This window comes from Bos indicus, chromosome 14 (assembly GCF_029378745.1).
Source record: "Bos indicus isolate NIAB-ARS_2022 breed Sahiwal x Tharparkar chromosome 14, NIAB-ARS_B.indTharparkar_mat_pri_1.0, whole genome shotgun sequence".
Classification (NCBI taxonomy): Eukaryota; Metazoa; Chordata; class Mammalia; order Artiodactyla; family Bovidae; genus Bos; species Bos indicus.
In genome coordinates this window covers 36245372-36268456 of record NC_091773.1, presented here as the reverse complement: position 1 = coordinate 36268456, position 23085 = coordinate 36245372, and the positions used below count along the sequence as shown (strand labels likewise).

At 40.2% G+C, this 23085-nt stretch overlaps 1 protein-coding gene across 1 annotated transcript in view; it reads right to left on the bottom strand.

Moving 5' to 3' along the window:
• Nucleotides 1–23085, bottom strand: part of KCNB2 (potassium voltage-gated channel subfamily B member 2) — a 478584-nt gene that overhangs the window by 425773 nt on the left and 29726 nt on the right. Inside the window, exon 2 of the mRNA XM_070802681.1 lies at nucleotides 21311–21981. Within this exon, the coding sequence (XP_070658782.1) occupies nucleotides 21311–21889 (579 nt within the window). The 5' untranslated portion in view covers nucleotides 21890–21981. The remainder of the gene's footprint in view (nucleotides 1–21310; nucleotides 21982–23085) is intronic.

Here is a 23085-nt window from a genome sequence, read left to right as displayed (position 1 = left end):
AGTCATTGCTTAACCTTATTTCTTTCTTTGTTATTGTTCAGTGGCTCAGTCGTGTCTGACTTTCTTGTGACTACATGGACTGTAGCCCACCAGGCTTTTCTGTCCACGGGATTCTCCAGGCAAGAATACTGGAATGGGTTGCCATTTCTTCTTCTAGGGGATCTTTCCGACCCATGGATCTAACCCACATTTCCTACACTGCAGGAAGATTCTTTACCACTGAGCCAGCATGGAAACCCATTTCTTGCTTTCTTGCATTATTTCTCCCCATGTCATTGATCACTTTTTATGGTTATACTGTTATTTGTTTATTTTGTTTATGATCCATCCCCTCACTCAAGAGTGTAAATTTCATGGTGGAGTCAGCGTGTGTCTGTTCTGTTAGAGGTTGGCTCCCAGCACTTAGAACAGAGCTTGGTGTTGCTCTGGAAATACTTGCTTAATAAAATTACAGTCATCAGAAGAAATGACCATACACACCTCCTCTCTTTCCTACCTGCAAAATCCAGATTTTACATAATTTTGTTTTTTTATGTGTTTTCCTATTTGTTTTTAACATTAAGAATGCTCAAAGCCTGTGACTCTCCTCCACCAACTATAATAAGCATTTGTGTCATGGTTATTTTATATGCTAATCACTCCAGTTTCTTCTATTTTTCTACTCATAGTTCCCTTTTTTTTTTTTTTTTTCTTTTATCTGTCTACCATCTATCTAGTCTATCTATTTTATCTTTGGGACTTCCTTGGTGGCTCAGTCAGTAAAGAATCCACTTGCCATGCAGGAGACCACATGCAGTACAGGGTTGGGAAGATTCCCTGGAGAAGGAAATGGCAACTCACTCCAGTATTGTTTCCTAGAGAATCCCATGGACAGAGGAGCCTGGTGGGCTATAGTCCATCAGGTCACAAAAGAGTCAGACATGACTTAGTGACTAAACCACAACCAGGATAATATCTGTTCTATCTTCCTATTTAGTCTATCTTCCCATCTAGCTAAGGGATCAATTGATCTATCTACCTACAATCCATTCAGTCATTTGCTATCCTGTTACATTATTATAGCTCTGTAAGATATACTGAATAACTTAGGGGAAATGAGATGTGGTAATAAATGTCCTTAATCAAGAAGGTGATTTTTAAAGCGGTAATCTCAATTTTTAAATCAGATATTTTGATTTTGAAAGAATTTTTATTATTTTATTTTAAATGTGCACATTAATAAACTAATGCTCTGCCAAAGGCCTGTCTCAATCTTAAACTCAGAAAATGGCACTCCTCTGAAAAAGAGCAATTAAAAACCATTTATTTTCCCAAAAACAAAAAAAACATTTATTTTCCATAAGTACCTGTGTTTTTCTAACCTCCCCCAAGTCATTATGGCATTTCTAAAAAAACTGGGGAGTTTTTGAGTTTCAGAATATCAATAACCTCAGATATGCAGATGACATCACCCTTATGGCAGAAAGTGAAGAGGAACTCAAAAGCCTCTTGATGAAAGTGAAAGTGGAGAGTGAAAAAGTTGGCTTAAAGCTCAACATTCAGAAAATGAAGATCATGGCATCCGGTCCCATCACTTCATGGGAAATAGATGGGGAAACAGTTGAAACAGTGTCAGACTTTATTTATTTGGGCTCCAAAGTCACTACAGATGGTGACTGCAGCCATGAAATTAAAAGACGCTTACTCCTTGGAAGGAAAGTTATGACTAACCTAGATAGCATATTCAAAAGCAGAGACATTACTTTGCCAACAAAGGTCTGTCTAGTCAAGACTATGGTTTTTCCTGTGGTCATGTATGGATGTGAGAGTTGGACTGTGAAGAAGGCTGAACGCTGAAGAATTGGTGCTTTTGAACTGTGGTGTTGGAGAAGACTCTTGAGAATCCCTTGGACTGCAAGGAGATCCAACCAGTCCATTCTGAAGGAGATCAGCCCTGGGATTTCTTTGGAAGGAATGATGCTAAAGCTGAAACTCCAGTACTTTGGCCACCTCATGCAAAGAGTTGACTCATTGGAAAAGACTCTGATGCTGGGAGGGATCAGGGGCAAGAGGAGAAGGGGACGACAGAGGATGAGATGGCTGGATGGCACCACTGACTCAATGGACGTGAGTCTGAGTGAATTCCGGGAGTTGGTGATGGACAGGGAGGTCTGGTGTGCTGCGATTCATGGGGTCGCAAAGAGTCGGACACGACTGAGTGACTGATCTGATCTGATGGAAAATTTGATGGCTGAGTCTACATTTATTTTGAGTCCAATTCTTCCTGAGCCAAATAATTATTTGCAATCAAATACATTACTGCTAATGCATCATAATGACAGGCCTTTAGGAGGTCAATGATCTGTGTGCAATGTCATACCCTACCAACAGATACTCAGATAAGAAATAGCAGCCAGTGAGCCCAACCGGAAAACACAGAGTGGTAGTCTGATCATTTCCCTCTCTCATAGCAGAGTCACTGTCTGGGAACAAGAATAGAGCTATTTTTAGCCACTCAACTTTCAGGCAATTATATTAATATTGGTGATTAACACGAAGGCAACCATCAGGGGAAGAGCAGTGAACACAAAGGCTACGCTGTAATCAAACTTCAGAATGGTCAGTGTATTCTTTTTATTTTCATCATTTCCATAATAGGACCCATTTCCTCAACATAGACCTTTTAAGATTTAAATTTTAATTTGTATTCCAGGTTCCATTTATCTCACATATCACTGTTTGGATAAATCAATAAACATTAATTTAATTAGCTGCTTTTCAAGGGTTTGGTTTTAAAATTGAGATGAAAACAATTCCATCTACACGGATGTTGTATTCATAGTCTAATGAATTATTTGAAGTGCAACAGAAGAATACCCAATGTTTATGTAAAAACAATTCCTCCTGGTGATAGCTCAAGATGAATTCTTGTGAGTAATAATGGTAATAATAATGATAACTCTCAGATGTAATATGTTCTATTTTCATGGACCAGGGATTCAGCTAACTAGTTCATTTAATCTTCACAGTAACTGTATTAGGTACAGATTGGTATCATTTTCACTGTCCTTCTGGGAAGCTGAGCTGTGGCAAAGTCACCAAGTTGGCTAAGTGGCTGGGTCAGCGCTCCATCCCAAGGTCATCTTACTTCTCAGCCTGTGCTTCTCACCCCTGGGTCATCTCACCTACCCAGCAGCTTCCCACCAGCCACTGATAGGTACAGGCCCAAATGCTACCCACCTGTGACCTTCTGTGGGGCTGTGGCCCCTCAGGTGGGTACTCAAGCCAGAGCAGTACATGGCCCTCCCTCACCCCTCCAACCCAGTTCCTCCTCCTGACAGCTTCCCTAATGTCCCATGCATGCATCAGGTGCCTTAATCCCTTTCTTTCTGCCTTTATTTATACTTTCTCCCTTTTCTCCAAGTATCTTTCTGTCCTTCCTACTTAATCCTCTCTCATTTACAAAGCTTTCCCCACCTGTTAAAAAAGGACACGATTCGATCCTTTCTCTGAAATGCTAAATGCCATATAAAATGAAAGTTGACTCAAATTTATGGGAATTAAGAACATGCTCTGATCATTTTCTATCAAGTTTCTCTCCCTGAAAATTGCATGATCTCTTCAAATATGCCTTTTCCTCTGGGCAGTGCACAAATAAATAATGGCAGAACTGGAAACATACTTTAACTTGACAGTTTCCTTTTATAGGGGAATTGCAAGAATTAAATTATAATATGATGGGAGGGGAGTTTGGAGGAGAATGGATACATGTATATTATGGCTGCCTTTTTCGGTTCACCAGAAACTATCACAACATTGTTTGTTAATTGGCTATGCCTCAATACAAGATAAAACGTTTTTAAAAAACTCAAAAACTGAAATGTGATAAAGTCAAAGGATATAACAAATGAAAATAAATTTACTCTTAGCAGTTATCTCATTAAAATTCCTAGAAGACATATATAAGGCTTAAAGTTTTCTGATATACAAAGTAACTCTTCAAACAATTATTTTATGAATTATTAAATTGAAACACATCAAAATTAATTCATAAAAGTAATAGGAATTTAAAAAAATCTTAAAAAATCAAATTATGAAATTCCATCAGTACAGTGACATATCAGAATAATATTTGAACATATCTGATGACCAAGGGGCATGTTGATAGCAAACAGTTTTGAGACAAAAAAAGAACACAATTTCTATAAAAAAAAAAAAAAACCCAAGCTAAAAGTTTCCAGGAAATAACTTTTTGGGTTACAAATAAAAGGAAGTTCTTCCTTAAGGTGATATCACTATGATTCTTTTAGCTTTTGTAGTAAAAACAAAGATTCTCGATCTCCCTGTTCACATTATGCCATTAAGAATTTGTTCTTTCAGACTCTCTTAATATTCCTTCCAAAGGACATCATATTGGAGATGTGTGCTGTGGCGTGCTAAGTCGCTTCAGTTGTGTCCAACTCTTCGTGATTCCATAGACTATAGCCCTCCAGGTTCCATTATCCAAGGGATTCTCCATGCAAGAATACTGGAGTGGGTTTCCGTGCCCTTCTCCAGGGGATCTGCCTTAACTTAAATCTTGAAATTATCCACATTTGTGACTTTCTTGAGTAGTGGGATAACACGGCTTGGGCCCAAGGTCCTCCAAAGGGTGGATGATTGAACGTAAGGAAAGAACCTATCCATCTTCTAGAGGGCACGAAAGGACCACCCATCCCCTGGGGTACAGATCAAGCCCTCCTCCCCTGGTTCACACACAGGCTACCTTTTACCTATGATATGAGTTCCCAGAACCTGCAGTTCAGATGAAATGAGCGATCTCAGCAAAAGCAAGCCTTTGAAAGCTTGCCTTTCAGCAACACCTGATGCCTTTCTTTGCATAAACTCGGTGGCATACAGAACAGCCTGCATGCTACTCTAGATGGAGAATTTACACAAAGTAAAAATGGGAAACCCACATCTGTGGCTCTCAAAAACATAAAGCCATCTAAAATGGGTGAGATACTCAGCCTCCTTGAACTGCCTAAAACAAACTGAGCATTATTCAGGTCTCATCACTGGGCTGAGATAATCCACCTCTATCTATATTGGTTAATCTTCATAGAGAAACAGAAATACAATGAAACACTGGTCTTGTCACCATGTCTGCCCTCCACTGTCATTTGCAGGCAGGTACTGAGTGGCCACTGTGTTAGGTGTCAGGAGCTGAAGACAAAGCTTGGAGTTTGATCCCTCAAGTGTGACAACCTAGCTGAAGATGTGACAAGGCTCAGATAGAATCTCTAGATTACCAGTATAAAGAAAGAGTGAGGAGAAAACAGGAGGGAGAATCAGGTGGACATCATAGGAGAAGGTCATCTGAACAGAGAAACAAGGAAGGAAAGAGATAGGGCAGAGGGCATTCCAGGTCAGGCAAGCAGTGGTGGCCACAGGAGTATGCCAGGTGCGTGCAGGTGTGGCTCTCGCCGGTGTACTCAGTGCAAATAAGTAACAAAGGTTTTCCTTTTGGATCGATGGACTGCTTGTTGAGTGCAGTAGACACCTGTCTAGACCAGTGCCCTGGCTTCAGGGAGGGTTGATGGTCTGGAATAATTGGAGTCCAGTGTATGAGGAGTGGTAAGGCATATGGCTGGATAGAAGGTTGGATAGGATGAAGCTTAAACGCAAAGCTAGGGAGTTTGAACTAGGCTGCAGGAAATGGGAAATCACTGAGGTTCAGAGTTCAGAAGTGACCCAATCAGTGGCACATATTTTAAAGGTAATTCTATTGGTTACATGGAGAATAGGCGAGAAGTAGTGAGGCAAATGACGTGAGAAAGTCCAGTCAGTGACACGGCCACCATCCAAGTACGAGACAATCAAGGCCTTGACCAGGCCAGTGGATCCAGCTATCTCAATGGAGTTAAAAAAATAAAAAGATAAATAAAAATAAAAAATTAAATGAAATTAAAAAAAGAAAAAGAATAGGATAAGTAAAGGCAAAAGAGCTTGCAGTAGGGGCAAAGTAGACATTTAGTGGAAAAAGGAAGGCTCCATGGTTGCGATCAGAGTTCAAGAGGTGGGAAAATGGTTGTCATTAGAGAAGAAGATTTGAAAGATAATTTCCTTCCTGTGCTAAGTTGCTCAAGATGAGGAATATTAAAGCTGGAACTGAATGACAGGTAGTCGTCCCCAGTGACACCCAAGGGGTACAGTAAGAAGATGATTTTTAGCCACAAACCAAAGTCTTCGATGACTCTTCAGCTGGGACAGGAACACTGGACGATGATGAGAAAGCACTGATAAACACAGCTGGACAGGAAGCGCCATGGGAAAGTCAGGCTTCCAACAGAACAGATACAAATCCCAACGTGCAACTTAGCGAGGGGCAATACTCACGGATTTGATATTTCTGAGTTGCAGCCCTCTTAACTGTATAACGGGATTGTTTCTTTCATGACATTGATATAAGGTAGCGGTAGGCAAATTATGGCCCACGAGCCAGATCCAGGCTGCTGTCAAGGTTTATTGGATCCCAGATAGGCCCATTTCTTTATGTGGGTCTGGCTCCTTTCACACTAGGAAGATCTAAGTAGCAGTGACAGAGACCATCAGAGGCCTCCTAAGCTGAAAACATTTACTACCTGGCCCTCAACAGAAAACATTTGCCGACCTCTGTTGTAAGGTCAACGTGAAACATCTCCCAATTCTATGTACGGCACACAGCAGACACCCAATATAAATTCTTTCCCTCCTGCCCTTTCAGGAAGGTCATCCTAATTACTGAAGGGACAAGAAAACGTGGCCTTCACATCATGACTCTGGACTTCAGGGAACAAGGTTTGTTTTTTACCAGGTTGTGAAGGAGGAGCTATTGTTAGAATAAAAAACAACTGGCTCAGGATAAGAGACAGAGTGAAAGTGTAGCAAGAACTCTGGTGATATTAGGAAGTGATAGCTAGAGCTCACAGAAGACTTTGAAAACAAAAGTTGGTACAGCCTTGAAAAAGCATCTGTGACTGTGTGTGTGCTCAGTTGCTTCAGTCGTGTCTGACTTTTTGTGACCTTGTGGACCATCTGTCCATGGGATTCTCCAGGCAAGAATACTGGAGTGGGTTGCCGTGCCCTCCTTCAGAGGATCTTCCAAACCCAGGGATCAAACCTGCATCTCTTATGTCTCCTGCATTGGCAGGTGAGTTCTTTTATCACTGGTGCCACCTGGAAAACCCATCTGTGACTGTATCAGGTATCAATTAACCACAGTCTCTTTCCCCAGAGTTAAATTTCTGTTTAAAACAGAGGCTTCATTTCATGGGCAGAGCTCATGGATTAAGAGAGGGAACAGGGTGGGTGAAGAATCAGTTTCTCTCAAACAAAGAGGAAAAGTACTATTAATATTTTGACATTGCTTTTAAAGAGTTGAAAAGAAAAAATACCTACCAACTCTCAGGCTCTGATGCTTAGGATGAAGAAACATAGATGCCTGTTTATAAATTAAAGACAGAGACTCCCCTAGTGGACCAGTGGCTAAGTCTCTGAATTCCCAATGCAGGGGGCCCAGGTTCAATTCCTAGTCAGAGAACTAGATACCACATGCTGCAACTAAGATCTGGCACAACCAAACAAATAAAATTAAATATTTAAAAAATTGTAAATTCCAGACAAAAATGAAGTCTGGATTTTTTCAGGATGCTCTCCCGTCTCTCATCTGGACTCTTCACTGTATTCAATTTCGCTGACATCTGGTAGCTGTCATCTCATGAAAAGATTGAGAGCCAGGCTAAAGACAAATGTGAAATCCATATGGAGTCAAATTAAATGGAAATCAATAGCTGTTCAAGAAAGTGTCACCCATCCAGATGGCTAATAAACACATGAAAAAAGGCTCAATATTGCTTATTATTAGAGAAATGCAAATCAAAACTACAATGAGGTATCACCTCACACTGGTCAGAACGGCCATCATCAAAAAATCTACAAACAACAATGCTGGAGAGTGTGGAGTAAAGGGAATCCTCTTGCACTGTTAGTGGGAATGTAAATTGATACAGCCACTATGGAAAACAGTATGGAGATTTATTTAAAAACAAGGAACAAAACTACCATATGACCTAGCAATCCCAATACTGGGTGCATACCCAGAGAAAACCATTATTGAGAAATACACATGTATTCCAATGTCCATTGCAGTGCTATTTAAAGTAGTCAGGACATGGAAGCAACCTAGATGTCCATTGACGGATGAGTGGGTAAGGAAACTGTGGTACATATATACTATGGAATACTACTTAACCATAAAAATGAACAAATTTGAGTCCGTTCTATGAGGTGGATGAACCTAGAGCCTGTTATACAAAGTGAAGTAAGTCAGAAAGAGAAAAACAAATATCGTATATTAATACATATAAATGGAATCTATAAAAATGATACTGATGAACATATTTGCAGGGCAGGAATAGAGACTCAGACATAGAGAACAGATGTGTGGGCACAGCAGAGGAAGGAGTGTGAACGAACTGAGAGAGTAGCATTGAAATATATACATCACCATGTGTGAAACAGATAGTTAACGGGAGTTGCTATGCAGCACAGGGAACTCAGTTTGGTGCTCTGTGAAGACCTAGAGGGGTAGGATGAGGTGCGAGGGACGTTCAAGAGAGGGGGGATATGTGTGTACCTATGGCTAATTCATGTTGATGTATGAAGGGAAACAATACAACATTATAAAGCAATTATCCTCCAATTAAAAAAAGAAAGTGCCGCCCAAACAGGCCTTGATGAGGAAGACTCTGGAGGGAACCTGCAGGGCTGTGTGTGGAGCAAGCAGGGGAACAGGGTTTCTTTTGTATTCCCGTGGAAGCGCTGACCCAGGTGAATGAGCTAAGAAGCAGGTATGTAAGCAAAGAGGACAAGCAGAAGGTGAGCCTCCTCAGACAGACAGGAAATAAGAGCTGAAAGGAAGCAATAAAGACATTGCTTCCTTTGAGTTGAGCTGCAGTGAGAAAGGCATTTGGATATTTTTCAAAGTGCCCACTGGTGGCAACCTGGCACCTTGGAGAACTTTTTCTTAACTAAAATTACACTGTGAGGCCACAGCATCACAGCTAGGTCAGAATGTCTGATAAAACAGCACAGACTATCAGCTGATCTTCAGACTCAGTTTCAGATGTATGCCTCAAAGGGCAATGGGGTAGAAAAGTTCATCAGCACTTTGGCATTCGCCGTATAACTTAACAAACACAGGCACCTACAGAACACAAAGCAATTTTTTCCGTTGTAACATTTTTTTTCCAATAGATAAGCATACCCAATATAATGTTATTAATCAAATAAGCCTATCAAATGGTTTGCTCTCCTTTAAGCTACTTCATGTATAATCTACATACAAAACTTTGGGGGAAAAAAAGTGTAGGTGATTAGCACTTTGTAAACACGCCATGCAATTTAAAATATTTATAATGGCTCATGAGCAAGACTTTGAAAAATAAATACCAGTGCTTAAAACAGATCTTTGCTTTGAATTTTAATATTACTCATAATTCAATTACTTTACTTATATAATACAGTAATTTTCACACCTGCAGAACTCATTTACGAAATGTAATAAAATGTACTAGCTTTTGTACATAGCAAATATATAAGCATAAATTCATGTTCTCCTAGATTCTAGCCTACCATTTCATATTCCTTTCATTGCATATGTAGTTCATTGCATCCGTAGTATAGCAAATTATCACCTTTTTAAAAACAAGATTTCTTACCAGTATTTTTCTGCCTCTAAACTAAAAACTGCACTGAAATAGAACCCGATGCTTACCTTAAGGATATTATACAGGGTCTCTGCTAGTTTTCCACTGTATTAATGAAATACATCTAATTTATCACAGTACAAATCTGCTGCTATACTTCATAGACAGTGGTGTGATTTACTTTCCAATTCAACCAAATTCTGGCTGAAACAGCGTGTTTGGACACCAATGTATAAGTTAGATTGTTGTTTAGTTGCTAAGTCATGACTGACTCTTTGCAACCGCACGAACTATAGCCCGCCAGGCTCCTCTGTCCATGGGATTTCCCAGGCAAGAACACTGGAGGGGGTAGCCATTTCCTTCTCCAGGAGACCTTCCTGACCCAGGGATAGAACTTATCTCCTGTATGGCAGATGGGTTCTTTACCACTGAGCCATCAGAGAAACCCACAAGTTAGATAGTCCTATACAAAATGTTGCCAAAAACTTAGAGTTAACTCCAAGATGCAAACTAAAATACGAATTAAAAAAAAAAAAAAACGAATATGAGGAACACATTTGGCTGTGGATTTAATTTAGATGACACCAGATAAGATAACTGCACACCAACATCTAAAATCACACTCTACGTTTTATATTAACATTAAATAAAACAATGATCAGAAGGTTGGAGATTCTTTCATTCATATGCAGATATCCTGAGGTTGACTGCAGTGAAGGATGCTCCAATCAAGCAATCCCATTCAGAGCTGCGCTGGGATTACTTGGCCGTCCTTGTCCTGCTGTGGCTTAGGCTTGAGGAGCTATTTAAAGTAGCATTCAACACTTGTGGTTATGTCGAGAGTGACTCAACAAGACATAAGTAAAGGCATGAAATCCAGGGTGGCGATGACCTCTAGCATCCTGAAACAAAATCCTGGGATACTAATGAAAATACTTCTTCCTGCTATTCTTGGACCATTAGAACACTTCCATGGACTTCATGCCCAATCAGATTAGCTTTATATTTAACTACAAACTTTATATTCTGAACAAGCTGTCTTAATTGGATGACAAAGCTGTACCTATCTTAAGTTACCAAACACAGGTTGAAGCTCATTGCATTTTTGTGCAGGTGGATTTTTATAATACATTCTAATGGAGAGGTAGCATTGTATTATATTGAGTTGACCAAAAAGTTCCTTTCAGTTTTTCCATAACATCGTTTGAAAAACCCAAATGAACTTTTCAGTCAACTCAGTATATGAGAAACACTCTCATACACACACACTCCAGAACTGACCTAGTTCAGGTGACACTATGTGAAGGCTGCTGCTGCGTGGTTCGCCCACCCAAGACACAGAAACTTGACCACAAACATCAGTTGGAGTCATCTACTTGATAGCTGGTAATATCCAGAACTGTTTCATTTAAAGCTTTATAAAGACATTAAAGGGGATGACTTTAGAGGGGAAAAAATCCATTCATTTTCTGCATTAGCTAACGAGCTAACTTAAACACGGATGTATACACAGCTGCAAATGAATAATACATAGGTGCAGAGTCCGATAGCGCTCTGATGTTCACTTTCAGTGTCTCCTGGAAAAGTTTTAGAAGGATGAGAACAAACACCTTCCTCCTCCCCCACTTTCCCATTGCCCATCACTGTAGTTCTCTGTTCCCAGCTGATCGATGTCAAACAGCTTTTTTCTAGATTGGTTATGTTTGTGTGTCGACTGACAGAACAATTGCTGAGAAGTCTCTGTCTCTTGAAATTCTTCAGAGTTCTCACTGTAAACTATAAAGCTATCATCAACTACAGTGTTACAGGTATAGGAAATACAGCTTGCCTCCAATGTCACATACTCCATGGAAAATGCTGGCAGCCGTGACCTGGGAACTCTTTTATCCTTCTCTGCTCCGCTGCAGAGGTAGGAAAGGTTTTAACGACCACCCTGGCTACTGGTGGACAAGAAAAATTTTCACTCTGACTGATGCCTTAAAAGCTCTTATCACTCTTATTATTTTTAAATAGGATATTTTAAATGAAGGATGTGTCCTGTATGAATCTCTATGATACCATAGGATCCCCACCCCCCCATAAAATATAGGAGCAGTTAATGACAGTTAGTATATATGACAACCAGAGGAAAAAAACAGATTGGGAGAAGGTAACAGTGCCTGGTGGCCAGCTAAACTCATTAAGTCACTAGTTGCTACAGACAAACCTTACATTATACAGAATTCAGATTTATACCTCACACATTATAGATTATTGAATGTCATGGTACTCTGGGGGTTACTCTCAAATAGCATAAAACCATCAATGCTAAATCAACGTCAAAATTAAAAAAATTTTATCATAATCTTTGGTTATTTCACAAATTGTACATTAGCAGCAAGGATTATTTTTCCCTATGTAATCATATTTTGATCAAAAGGAATTTTTATTTCAGTAATTTATCTAGAATCAACTTTGATAATTATTTAAAAAAAATTTTTCTTATCAATGTTCAATTCACATCTGTATACAGAGTCTCTGTGTTAAGAATGGTTCTTACTTTGAGTCAGTAAACAAGTTTCTCTAAAGACAGATGGGTAAATTTTTCTAATCATGAACACAAAATTTTGTTTATAAATTTCAACTCTATTATTAAATTGTTAGACTGTCATTTTAAAATTAAAATTATGCAAAGCATTTTGCAAAATATGAAGCATTCTCTATTGTTACTGGGACAATTTAAAATATGTTTTTTCTAGTGTTATTTTTTGCTTTAAATTCTTTTTTGTTATTTTATTTGAACTCCAAGTGTATGTATTTCTCATGAACTGTCTCTTTTGTGGAACAAGGTGGAAGCTTTGACCAGTTAAAATAAAGAAAGTGCCCAAAACTTTTTATTTTTGATGATTCAATTTATACAATATTTAATATAAATAAAAGCTCAATATTTCATATGCAATATTAATATTCAAATTGGCTACTTTGACATTCCATAATAAACAAGTATTAACAAGTTCTTTGGAAAGAGAGTATTTCATTTCATTCTATATGACAAATGTTTTTGTCAAATATGTCAGTGGCTAGAAAAAAGGGAAAGATCAGCGAAATTCAGAGCTCCAATGCAACTAACTGCTATATCTGTACCATATTCTTGATTAGTTGTTCAGTCATGTCCGATTCCTTATGACCCTGTGGACTGTAGCCTGCCAGGCTCCTCTGTCCATGGAATTTTCCATGCAGGAATACTGAAGTGGATTGCCATTTCCTTCTCCAGGGAATCTTCCAGACCCAGGGACTGAACCCATGTCTCATGCACTGGCAGGCATTGGCAGGCAGATTCTTTGCTGCTGAGGCACCAGGGGAGCCCATGTCCGTACCATATCACAGCACTAAGGGATCGTTACCAGGGTGACCTGAATATCCTAACACACCAGGGGAAAAGTTAAATAGTAACAATATAAATACACATGGATGAGGCAGAGACTAACCATCTCCTGTGGAATAAAAGCAGTTACAAGACGGCAGTATCATACAATTAATTCGATGAAATTTTCAGGGCAAAGTTCCACTAAACCAAAGAGTGCTTAAAAAGCTAATAGGACGGGCAAGCTGTCCAACGTCAAGGCATATACATCATGGGAACTTTCTTATAAATTCTTATTTGGAAAGTGTTGGTTTAGCTTATTTTTTTTAAACGGGAGATAAAGCTCAGATAAGAATACTTAATCTAAAACATTATTCAAACCATTCTAGAGCCTTCCAAAGTGGAGAGTGTTAAATATTGTGACCATTCCTTCATAATACTTATGCTTACCTAAAGTAGTACATTTGTCACTTTATAAAGTCTCTCACTTGAAATAAAGAAAACAAATCTGTTAATAACCAAAGCAGTGTACGTGGATTTTTAAAACTAGAATATTTAAATACTACTGATGTTCTGAGATAACATTAGATAATGTAGAAAGAACTCTTTAGTTGTTTTTTGTTTTACTTTGAAAATGATAATTACTTATTGAGGTTTAAAAATCAAGCTTTAAAGGAATCTGAATGTCTTCTTTTAGTATTTAATGGAAACTAGTGATTTTTCAAGAGATGAAAATTAAGACTGCTCTCTTAAGACATAACCAAGAAGTAAAGAGGAAATGAAACATACACGATTTGTGGATAATTTCTTTTTTAAAAAATACTCTCGTGTAAGGTGATCACATGGCTTATTGTTCAAATTGGGACACTTTTTAAGAATGAAAGGAGATGTTATTAATAATTAGAGTAGGGCAAAAGTCTAACAACTTTAACTGGGGTATTCTCAGCAAAACCAGGACTTATGGCCCCCTCTGCTAAAAGCACCAGAGAAGGCAATGGCAACCCACTCCAGTGTTCTTGCCTGGAAAATCCCATGGGCAGAGGAGCCTGGTAGGCTGCAGTCCATGGGGTCGCAAAGAGTTGGAGAGACTTCATTTTCACTTTTCACTTTCATGCACTGGAGAAGGAAATGTCAACCTACTCCAGTGTTCTTGCTTGGAGAATCCCAGGGACGGGGGAGCCTGGTGGGCTGCCGTCCATGGGGTCGCACAGAGTCAGACACGACTGAAGCGACTTAGCAGCAGCAGCAGCAGCAGCAGCAGCAGCTGCTAAAAGCACATGGGATGTGAATTTTCTAGCAATTTCTTCTTTTTTCACCTTTCTCTTTCTGATCAAATGAGGCCAAGTGGACAAAGAGTGGTGTATTTTCAGGGCAGCTTTTTGGGAAAAGCAGAGATGCATGGATCTGGAACCAAACAATGGAGTAACTGAGCCATCTTCATCAAAGAGAGGAAGGTGGGAGGGATTTTCAGGAGGGAGGGGACATACGTACACCTATGGCTGATTCATGTTGATATCTGGCAGAAACCAACACAATATTGTAAAGCAATTATCCTCCAATTAAAAATAAATAATATTCTTTAAAAGCCCAATGTTGTTTTCTACCTTATCTGTTTTATTCTCTTATACCTAATTTCCTCCAGACTTTCAGCCTGTTAGTCTTCATGGATTATATATTTTAAAAAAGAAAAACTTATCTCCAATTGAATCATCCACAGACTGGCCAAGTTCTGTTAACTCCTTTGAGCACCTCCAAACCCTTGTGCCCTGTTATCAGAAAAATGCAAAAACCTAACCTGTGCAGCTGGAATGCAGAAAGGAAAGGCCAAGAAGCGAAATCAGCAAGCATTCAACACAGAAACAGCATGACCAGTGCACTAATTAGGCCACTGACGATTCAAGGCAAGAGCTACAGTACGCTCAATCCACAGAGGGGCCCAACGCAGGGAGACTTCTGTGTGTATTCACATGGCAGTGTTTATTTTGGGTCACCCATTTATGGTTTTGATGGTTACTGTTACTGTTAATCACTAAGAAAGTTATCAGAAAGCTAAACTGAGGGTTTTGTATGAGCAGTGTTGTTCACCTGACTATATATAGAGAGAGACATATATATGTGTATGTATATATGTGTGTGTGTGTGTGTGTGTATAGCAGAGAATTATGCATGTGTGTGTGTGTATATATATATGTATATATACACATGCATAACATGTGAAAGTTCTCTTCTTGGACTAAAAGAAAATAATTTATGGCTCTGTTTTCATACCTTTCTTTTTTCATTCAAAGCATGAGACTAACTGATCCACATACTATAAATAGAATCAGAATGTTAAATATTCTTTTCCTCCTGATGAATGCACAGGAGTTTTGTTTTATTTGGATTTATTTTCTTTTTACTATTTCTGTGACTTGAAAGGTCTACACTCTAATTCCATCAGAATAGAGAGGGCGGTTATCATCGAAGGGCGACGAACAGGCACCGTTTCCTGGGAAACTCATAACTTTGGTCTCTGGCTCCTCAGAGAGCTGGAGGCCTGGTGACAGACTGCAGACATCTATCCTGGCCAACTTCCCTCTGGATCCAATGATAACCAAGGTTTTCAGACCCTTCCTATGCTTGCTCTAAGGACTCTGCTGCATCCCACCAGTGATGGTGGCCACGTGAATACCTTGGAGCTCATAAGCCAGAAGCAGGAAACACAGTCATTGCCTTCTTCCATTCGATGCATTCTCAGTGTCATTGCCAAGAGGAGAAAATTGGTTCTTGTGGGGAGGGGTGAAAAAATTCTTAGCTATTTCAATAGTTTGTAGCCCTTCAGTGTCGAACCTGACAAAATCATATTCCTTCATATGCAGTAACTTTCTTTAGAGAGAATTTAAATTTAGCTTCATTTTTTCCTTAGGGGGTCATTACTGAAAAAGTTAATAATTCTTTACTCAATCATCATTTCCATTTTCCTGAGGATGAAAGAGAGACAGAGAGAGAGAAGGGGGGTTGGGGAAAGGGAGGAGGAGAAGAGAATAGGGAAAAGGCACCCCTTAAAAAAAGTGGCAGCTGAGGGGAAATGGGGAAACTGAAGAGAGAGAAGCAGATGATAAACAGTAGCCCCCAGTGACCCAGGATCCTGTCCAACAGGACCCTTGGGTGGCTCTCTCTGTGCTGGCTCAGATGAACAGAAGTGGCAGAAGTGACAATGTCCTTATATTGTTCTTATTAAGACTGCTTACAGTCTGGTTTCCTGACCCGACCCCTGGGATCGACCTGTTGGCTGCCCTAACCACAGCTGGTCGGCTTAGAGTAGGTACTTGGCCTAAGCTGAACACTCCCCCTGAGATTTCAGACTTGGGACAAACTGAGGATTGAACTTGTCCCTGCCCTGGGAGTTGAAACTGGGATATTTCACATTCAGGAGCTACGGACACCATGCTGTTCTACTACTGCTATTGGCAGCACATTTCTTTTACTTACAACCAAAGACACCTAGTGTTTCTCTGGGGTCTCAGAGGGCAAAGAGTCCGCCTGCAATGCAGGAGACCGGGGTTCAATCCCTGGGTCTGGAAGATAAGGGAATGGGAACCCATTTCAGCGTTCTTGCCTGGAGAATCCCATGGACAGAGGAGCCTGGCAGGCTACCATCCATGGGGTCGCAAAGAGTGAGACATGACTGAGCCACAAACCCTTTCACTTTCATAGACACTTAACTCAAATAAGCAAGACTTAAGAAAGAAAAAGTAAGAAAAGAAAAAGTGTCTTTCACTACCATAACCAACCCAGGGGTAAGGGTAAGGTTCCTCATAACATGGGAGACAAGCAGGAAATGTACCACGGTAACCCTTGCCCATAACTCAGGGAGGTTCATTCTGGGAAGCTGCCTCACATCTTCTCCATGCCTGTGGCTTCTTAAGACTTCTCACCTTCCCTGGAATAACAGACCTGTACCAGACCTCTTGGCTCCCAAAGTTATCCTAGATCTCCCCACCATGCCCAGTAACAATCCGCCAGATGGAAAGCAGAATTTCACACGAGAAGGCTATAGAGCACTGTCTGCACACCACGTCCACTTCCTTGCCAGGTTGAGGTTTGCCTCTTGGGCTCAGCCATTCCTAATTGGGTTTGTCTGAAGACCCACCGACTTCCTTTGCCCTTGACCTTCCTCAGATACCCTAGTGAGGGTGCTGTACTGTACTGAGTCTGCTGCTGCTGCTGCTGCTGCTAAGTCACTTCAGTCGTGTCTGACTCTGTGCGACCCCATAGACGGCAGCCCACCAGGCTCCCCCGTCCCTGGGATTCTCTAGGCAAGAATACTGGAGTGGGTTGCCATTTCCTTCTCCAATGCATGAAAGTGAAAAGTCTAGTCCCCTCCAACTCTCAGATGGGCTGTGCATCTTCCTGGCCGTTTTTCATCCCAAAGGCTGATAAGCCTGGCAGCCATAGAACCATTTCCCCTAAATTAATGCTTTCAAACACCTCTCAGACCTGAGTCGCTGTAAGCAGTATTTAAAAGGGAATCACTACTGCAGTTCCTTTGGGAAGAGGCCAAAGAGAAAAATAAAATGTTTCCAATTCAGAAGCTGACTAAATTGCTCTGGGCTGGAAGAGGTACGGGATCACATCTAATTCCAAATCACTGCCCAGGAAACTGGCAGCCAGTTAAGCCCATCTCTTCCCCTTGCATGTTCCTATGACAAGCATCCCAGAGCCTGCAATTCCATGTGGTGGTAACCCAGAGACTGGTCTCAACCACCCCCCCAGGCCCATTTGACTGGACCCCACATTCACAAATAGTCTCAAATGTAAACTTTATACATTATCTCTATGGGAGGGAAAATTTACAGCCACCAGAGACACAGGATAGACAAAGCCCATCACACAGACATAAACTCAGGTCCCGTTACTAGATGATACCATGCCCCCCAAAACACTTTGTTTTTCACAAAGTGTCTATTTTGGGAAAGTACAATTGTATTTCATGGTATTCTATAACTGTGTAAAAATGTTAATTTGTTAAATATAGACATTTTAAATATATCATGCTTTTAAACTCTATTTGCCTTTTTTTTTCACTTACTAATATACTATAAAGTTCAATGAATAGAAATGACACCAAGGAGCATGTTCTAAAAGAGCTGAATCATTACTGTCAGGGTCATACCCAGAGATGGTGTGACCGATCAGTGGGCCTTGCAATAATTTTATATATCACAGCGGATACCCCTAGGACAGACTGAACAATTACTACATAATAGATTACTGAGTATTTATTCCATGTCAATGAATAGATATTTTAACTTACTATGGAATATTTGATAGAAAATGTCGAATTTTTCCTGCTATACTAGGGATTATATAATTTCATAACATTTATATTTTACTACAGAAATATTATAAAATACAGAAAAACCAAAGAGACAAAAACAAATATTTTCTAGGATATGAAATCCCTGTTTAATCTAAGAGAATATTTATTAAATTTTGGAGAGAAGGGAATGATTCTACATGTCCACTCTAATGTGTGTAGTGCACAGAGAACCATCTATAAACATTCAATTGAATAAGCAATAACCGATGGCAGCCCACTCCAGTATTCTTGCCTGGAGAATCCTATGGACAGAGGAGCTTGGTGGGCTATAGTCCATAGCGTCACAAAGAGTTGGACACGACTGAAGCGACTTTATACACACACACACACACACACACACACACCCAATAACTGAAAAAGCAAGGTAAACAGATACTCTCCTCCAAAGTTATCTTACCTCTCAAACAAGTTAGAAAAAAACCACAGATTCCAAGCATTCCTGCATAAGAATTTCATAGCACAAGCAGGATCCTGATGTACCTATAACATAGTGAGAGCTAGAATACAATCCTACTGAAGCACTGACAAAATGAATTTTCCCCAAGTTATAAAAATACTATTCACCCATATTCACACACACATCACATTAACTCCCCTCACCAATAATTATTCTAGAAAAATAACAAGTTAGATGACTAGAAAAGAGTACAGGAAAGGTAGTTAGTGGTTTGTATAAGGCATCATTCAGAGCTGTTTCTAAAAGGCTCCAAACCTCAGACAAATGAACAATACTTTCACTTAACTACCATGCAATCAAATGTAAAGAATTTGTATAATATTTCCCCATTCAAACAGAGAGGGAAATGTACACATTTAAACAAACAAACACAAATCCTTCATGAAAATTCAGTAGAGAATCTACTTAGGCTAGCAGAGATTTGCTTAACTTGATTAATAATTTGGAACCATATTTATTATTTACAACTTCACAAAATCTTCCAAAACCAAAGTCCTTGGCTGCTGGGTATAGTTTTCAGGTAGATATCTGTGCAAACATAATCTGAAGCAGGTTTAAATACTCTGATGTAGAGGGGTGTGTATATGTGTTATATTATATACAACTATATACAATAGGCCATTATCAACAACACCTTCTTAGAGATCAAGACATGGCTTTGTGTCTAAAATTTAGAGATTAAACAAACTCTGTCATCTCAGGAATGAAATTACTGACATTATTGCATCCTTATCAGGAATTCTTCAGAAACAATATGTACATACTTGAAATTTTTTCTATAACAATACTTAATTTTAGATGTGTGTTAATAATGTTATCAGCAAATAAATCAAATTGGCCTTTCAAATTTTCTTTGATTTAGCTGCTTATATTTGGCTAACTCCCTCTGGACCATCTGGTGGTACAATGATTTTTTCCTCAATTGCCTAAAATCTTGAAAGAGTTCATTTGACACCCAAAATACTCCCCTAAACCCAGAATTTATCTTATTCAGCTTCAAAATTCACTCCATGTTTTTAGTAGTAACTCAAATGTGTAACTTAAAGGTTTGACATTGGAAGAGAAGTAACCTTTCTCAACCAAAGTCCACATCTCTCTCTTACAGATAAAACAAAAGGAAACAAATTATTCATAACTACAAAAGACCTAGTTGAAACCTTTCATTTGCCACAAAATGTGCATTTCCTCATCATGAACAGCAGAAATAACATTTCATTCCATTTAGTTCCACATCCTGGCCAGAAAGTAAAATGCCTTTATAAGTCAAAAGATGCAAAACTAGAAATATCAGTCAGTGCAAGAAGCAGTTTTATGATAGTCTGCATCCAGTTGATAATTTATGTTATTTACATGCTGTAAACTATTATGGAGAATTGTAATTTTCAGTCAAAGGCACACAGAATCAATTACATTTCCATAATTTTTACTGTTTATAAGAAAAGACAACTGGAAAAAAAGACAGTAAGTAATCCAAAGAATTTATAGGATTATTCACTGTTTTCTCTTCTCTACTCCAAATTCCATTTTCATCTAATTGGCACAAAATGTCAATCCTATGCTTCTGCAGCTAAAGATGACTCTTTGGGCTTTTTACTTACAATTCATACTGAAATAAAGAACTAAATATATGCAATGAAAACCAGTTTCTGCTAACTCTCAAAGCTCCAAATAGAGTTAGATAAACACTGTCATGCAATTGAATTAAATTCTGAAATTAGTGGCCAAAATTTTTACTCTTAGATTGAGATGTATCCAAGATCAATGGAAAAATATGAATTGACCTTCCTTTTCAGCCAACACTTTATGATCTGAGATATGGGAACATCTCAATTGTGAACACAATTATACACCAACAAAAACAACACTGTTAGAGCAGACCTCACAGGAGGGGGTCAGTCGATCCACGCTGACACTGATTCACCCCTTACACTGCCTCATAAGGCGGATCCTTCCTCAATGGGGGCCCCCAGCCCTGCTGGTCTACACTGGACCATGCTCTCCAGTCTCTCCTGCTCCTCCAGAGGACCAGGCCGGGAGGCACCTCCTCCACTTTCAATGACAGCACCGAACTTCATTCAGGATGGTGCCCAGGCCTATCTGCAAGACTCCACACGGATGGATCTGAGTTCATGTTCTCCCCTCAGCCTTCAAGTCACCAACCCCAGACGGCATCTGGGTGGTCAGCAGTCTTCAACATCAAAGCACCTAGGCTGTTCCCAAGTAACAAAAAACACTTAGGAAAGAGTAATGTCACTGTATGCCTTATCAATAAGAATAACTCAATTTCACTCCATAAGATCTTGGAAAGGACGTCTCCCTGCATAGACACCCTATGCTACGTCTTACCCAAACATCTTAAACCACGAAAAGCATACTTTCTAGAATATAGGGACCGCCTTTTTGAACCACGCGTAAGAAAGTCACACTCTTGCTTTTCATACCTTGGCAGCCACGGACGAGTTGGGCTTCTCCAGCAGGTCCCAGAGTTTCTTTCTCTTCTCAGGGCAGCAGGTGTTATCAAACTCTTCACCCTCGCGTTCCCGCATGGTCTCCGCCTCCCGCCGCAGTTCTTCGTTCATCTGCTCCTTCTTTTGATGATACCTGGCTTGGCAGCACGACTCTAAGTAGATCTCATCGATCCCCCAGTAATCAAGCTCTTGGCCGAAAGAGAGAGCGCACATTTCTTCCATCATGTGGAGTTTCCCTGTCCGGTAGAAATTTAAAATGGAAGTGAAGGCTCCTGGGTGCCGATCGAAGAAATACTCGTTCTCGTTCAGGTTGTAGTCATCGCACACCTCCAGGAGGCTCTCGTGCGTGTTGCAGTCCCGGAGCTTCCCCAGGCGGGTCCTGGGCAACCGGTCCAACGTTCTCCACAGGACCTCGTGGTTGAGGCCCCCCACGTTGATCTTCACCCTCCGGGAGCACGTTTTGCTCCTAATGATGTCCACTGGTTCCGGTGGAAGAGAAAGTGTCGACCTTGACGTCTTCCTGTTTAAGCCAGGGGGAACCTTCTCTGCCATTTTGGACTGCACAAAGGGTCCTCAAAAGGATGCGCCGCTGGAAGGTCAACTCAAGCTAGATCCCTCTGCGGCAGGCATTTCCACGGATGCACCTGGAAGAAAGCAACCATAAAGCCTCTGGTTACTTGCATTTTTCCTAAAGCATTTCCTGTTCTATGAGATCACTCCGCTGTTCGTGCACAACCCGGAGGTATAACAATAATTACTGTGTATTGATGGAGATGTACATCTTTGCTAAAACTTAAAAGGCATAAGGAAGAAAAGACCACACAATGTACTATGCAGAAGAAGCTGTATTCAATTTTTTATACACCTATAGGCAGACAGCTCCCAAATTTGTCACTGGAGACCTCTTTCTCAAGCTTTGAACTATCCTTGTGCTGATCAACTCTTCCCAAATGAAACGCAGGCACATCAGGCTAAACCCAGCACACCTCCAACCTTCCCCATCAGTTCATGTTCCTTCTCAGATGTGTGGTCCTCTGCACCCCCACACTGAGCTAGCTACCCAAGCTAAAACTCTAAGAAATTCCCATCTATCTGTCCACATGCAAATAAGCACCAGGTCTTAACCAACTGAACCTCCTGAACATTGCTTAAGCCCTCTGCCTATATTACCCAGTCCCTGTTACTCTGAACCATGCTGTTCAAACTCTCAGCATCTCTTGCCTACATTTCTTTGTTTAAAACAATATTTTTATCATTATTTATTTATTTTGGCTGTGCTGGGACTTCGTTTCTGTGTGGGCTTTGTTCTAGTTGCAGTGCAGGAGCTTCTCAGTGCAGTGGCTTCTCCTGTTGCAGTGCACAGGCTCTATGGTAGGTGGGCCTCAGTAGTTGCAGTGTGTGGGCTCAATAGTTGCCACTCCTGGGCTTTAGAGCACAGGCTTAATAGTTGAGGCACATGGGCTTAGTTGTCCCACGGCATGTGTAATCTTTCTGGAGCAAGGATGGAACTCCTGTCTCCTGCATTGGCAGGTGGATTCTTTACCGCTGAGCCACCAGGGAAGACCCCTTGCCTACATTTCTACAGTAGCATCTGAAACTATATCCTGAGCTCTGGTTTTGTCCACATTAAAAAAAAAAATTCTCTGTATAGCTTCTAGAATGATCCGCTAAGAAACAAATCTGATTTAACCATGCTTTAATCCCTACAAACATCCAATGTAACTGGCAGTATAAAGTCCCCTGAGCCC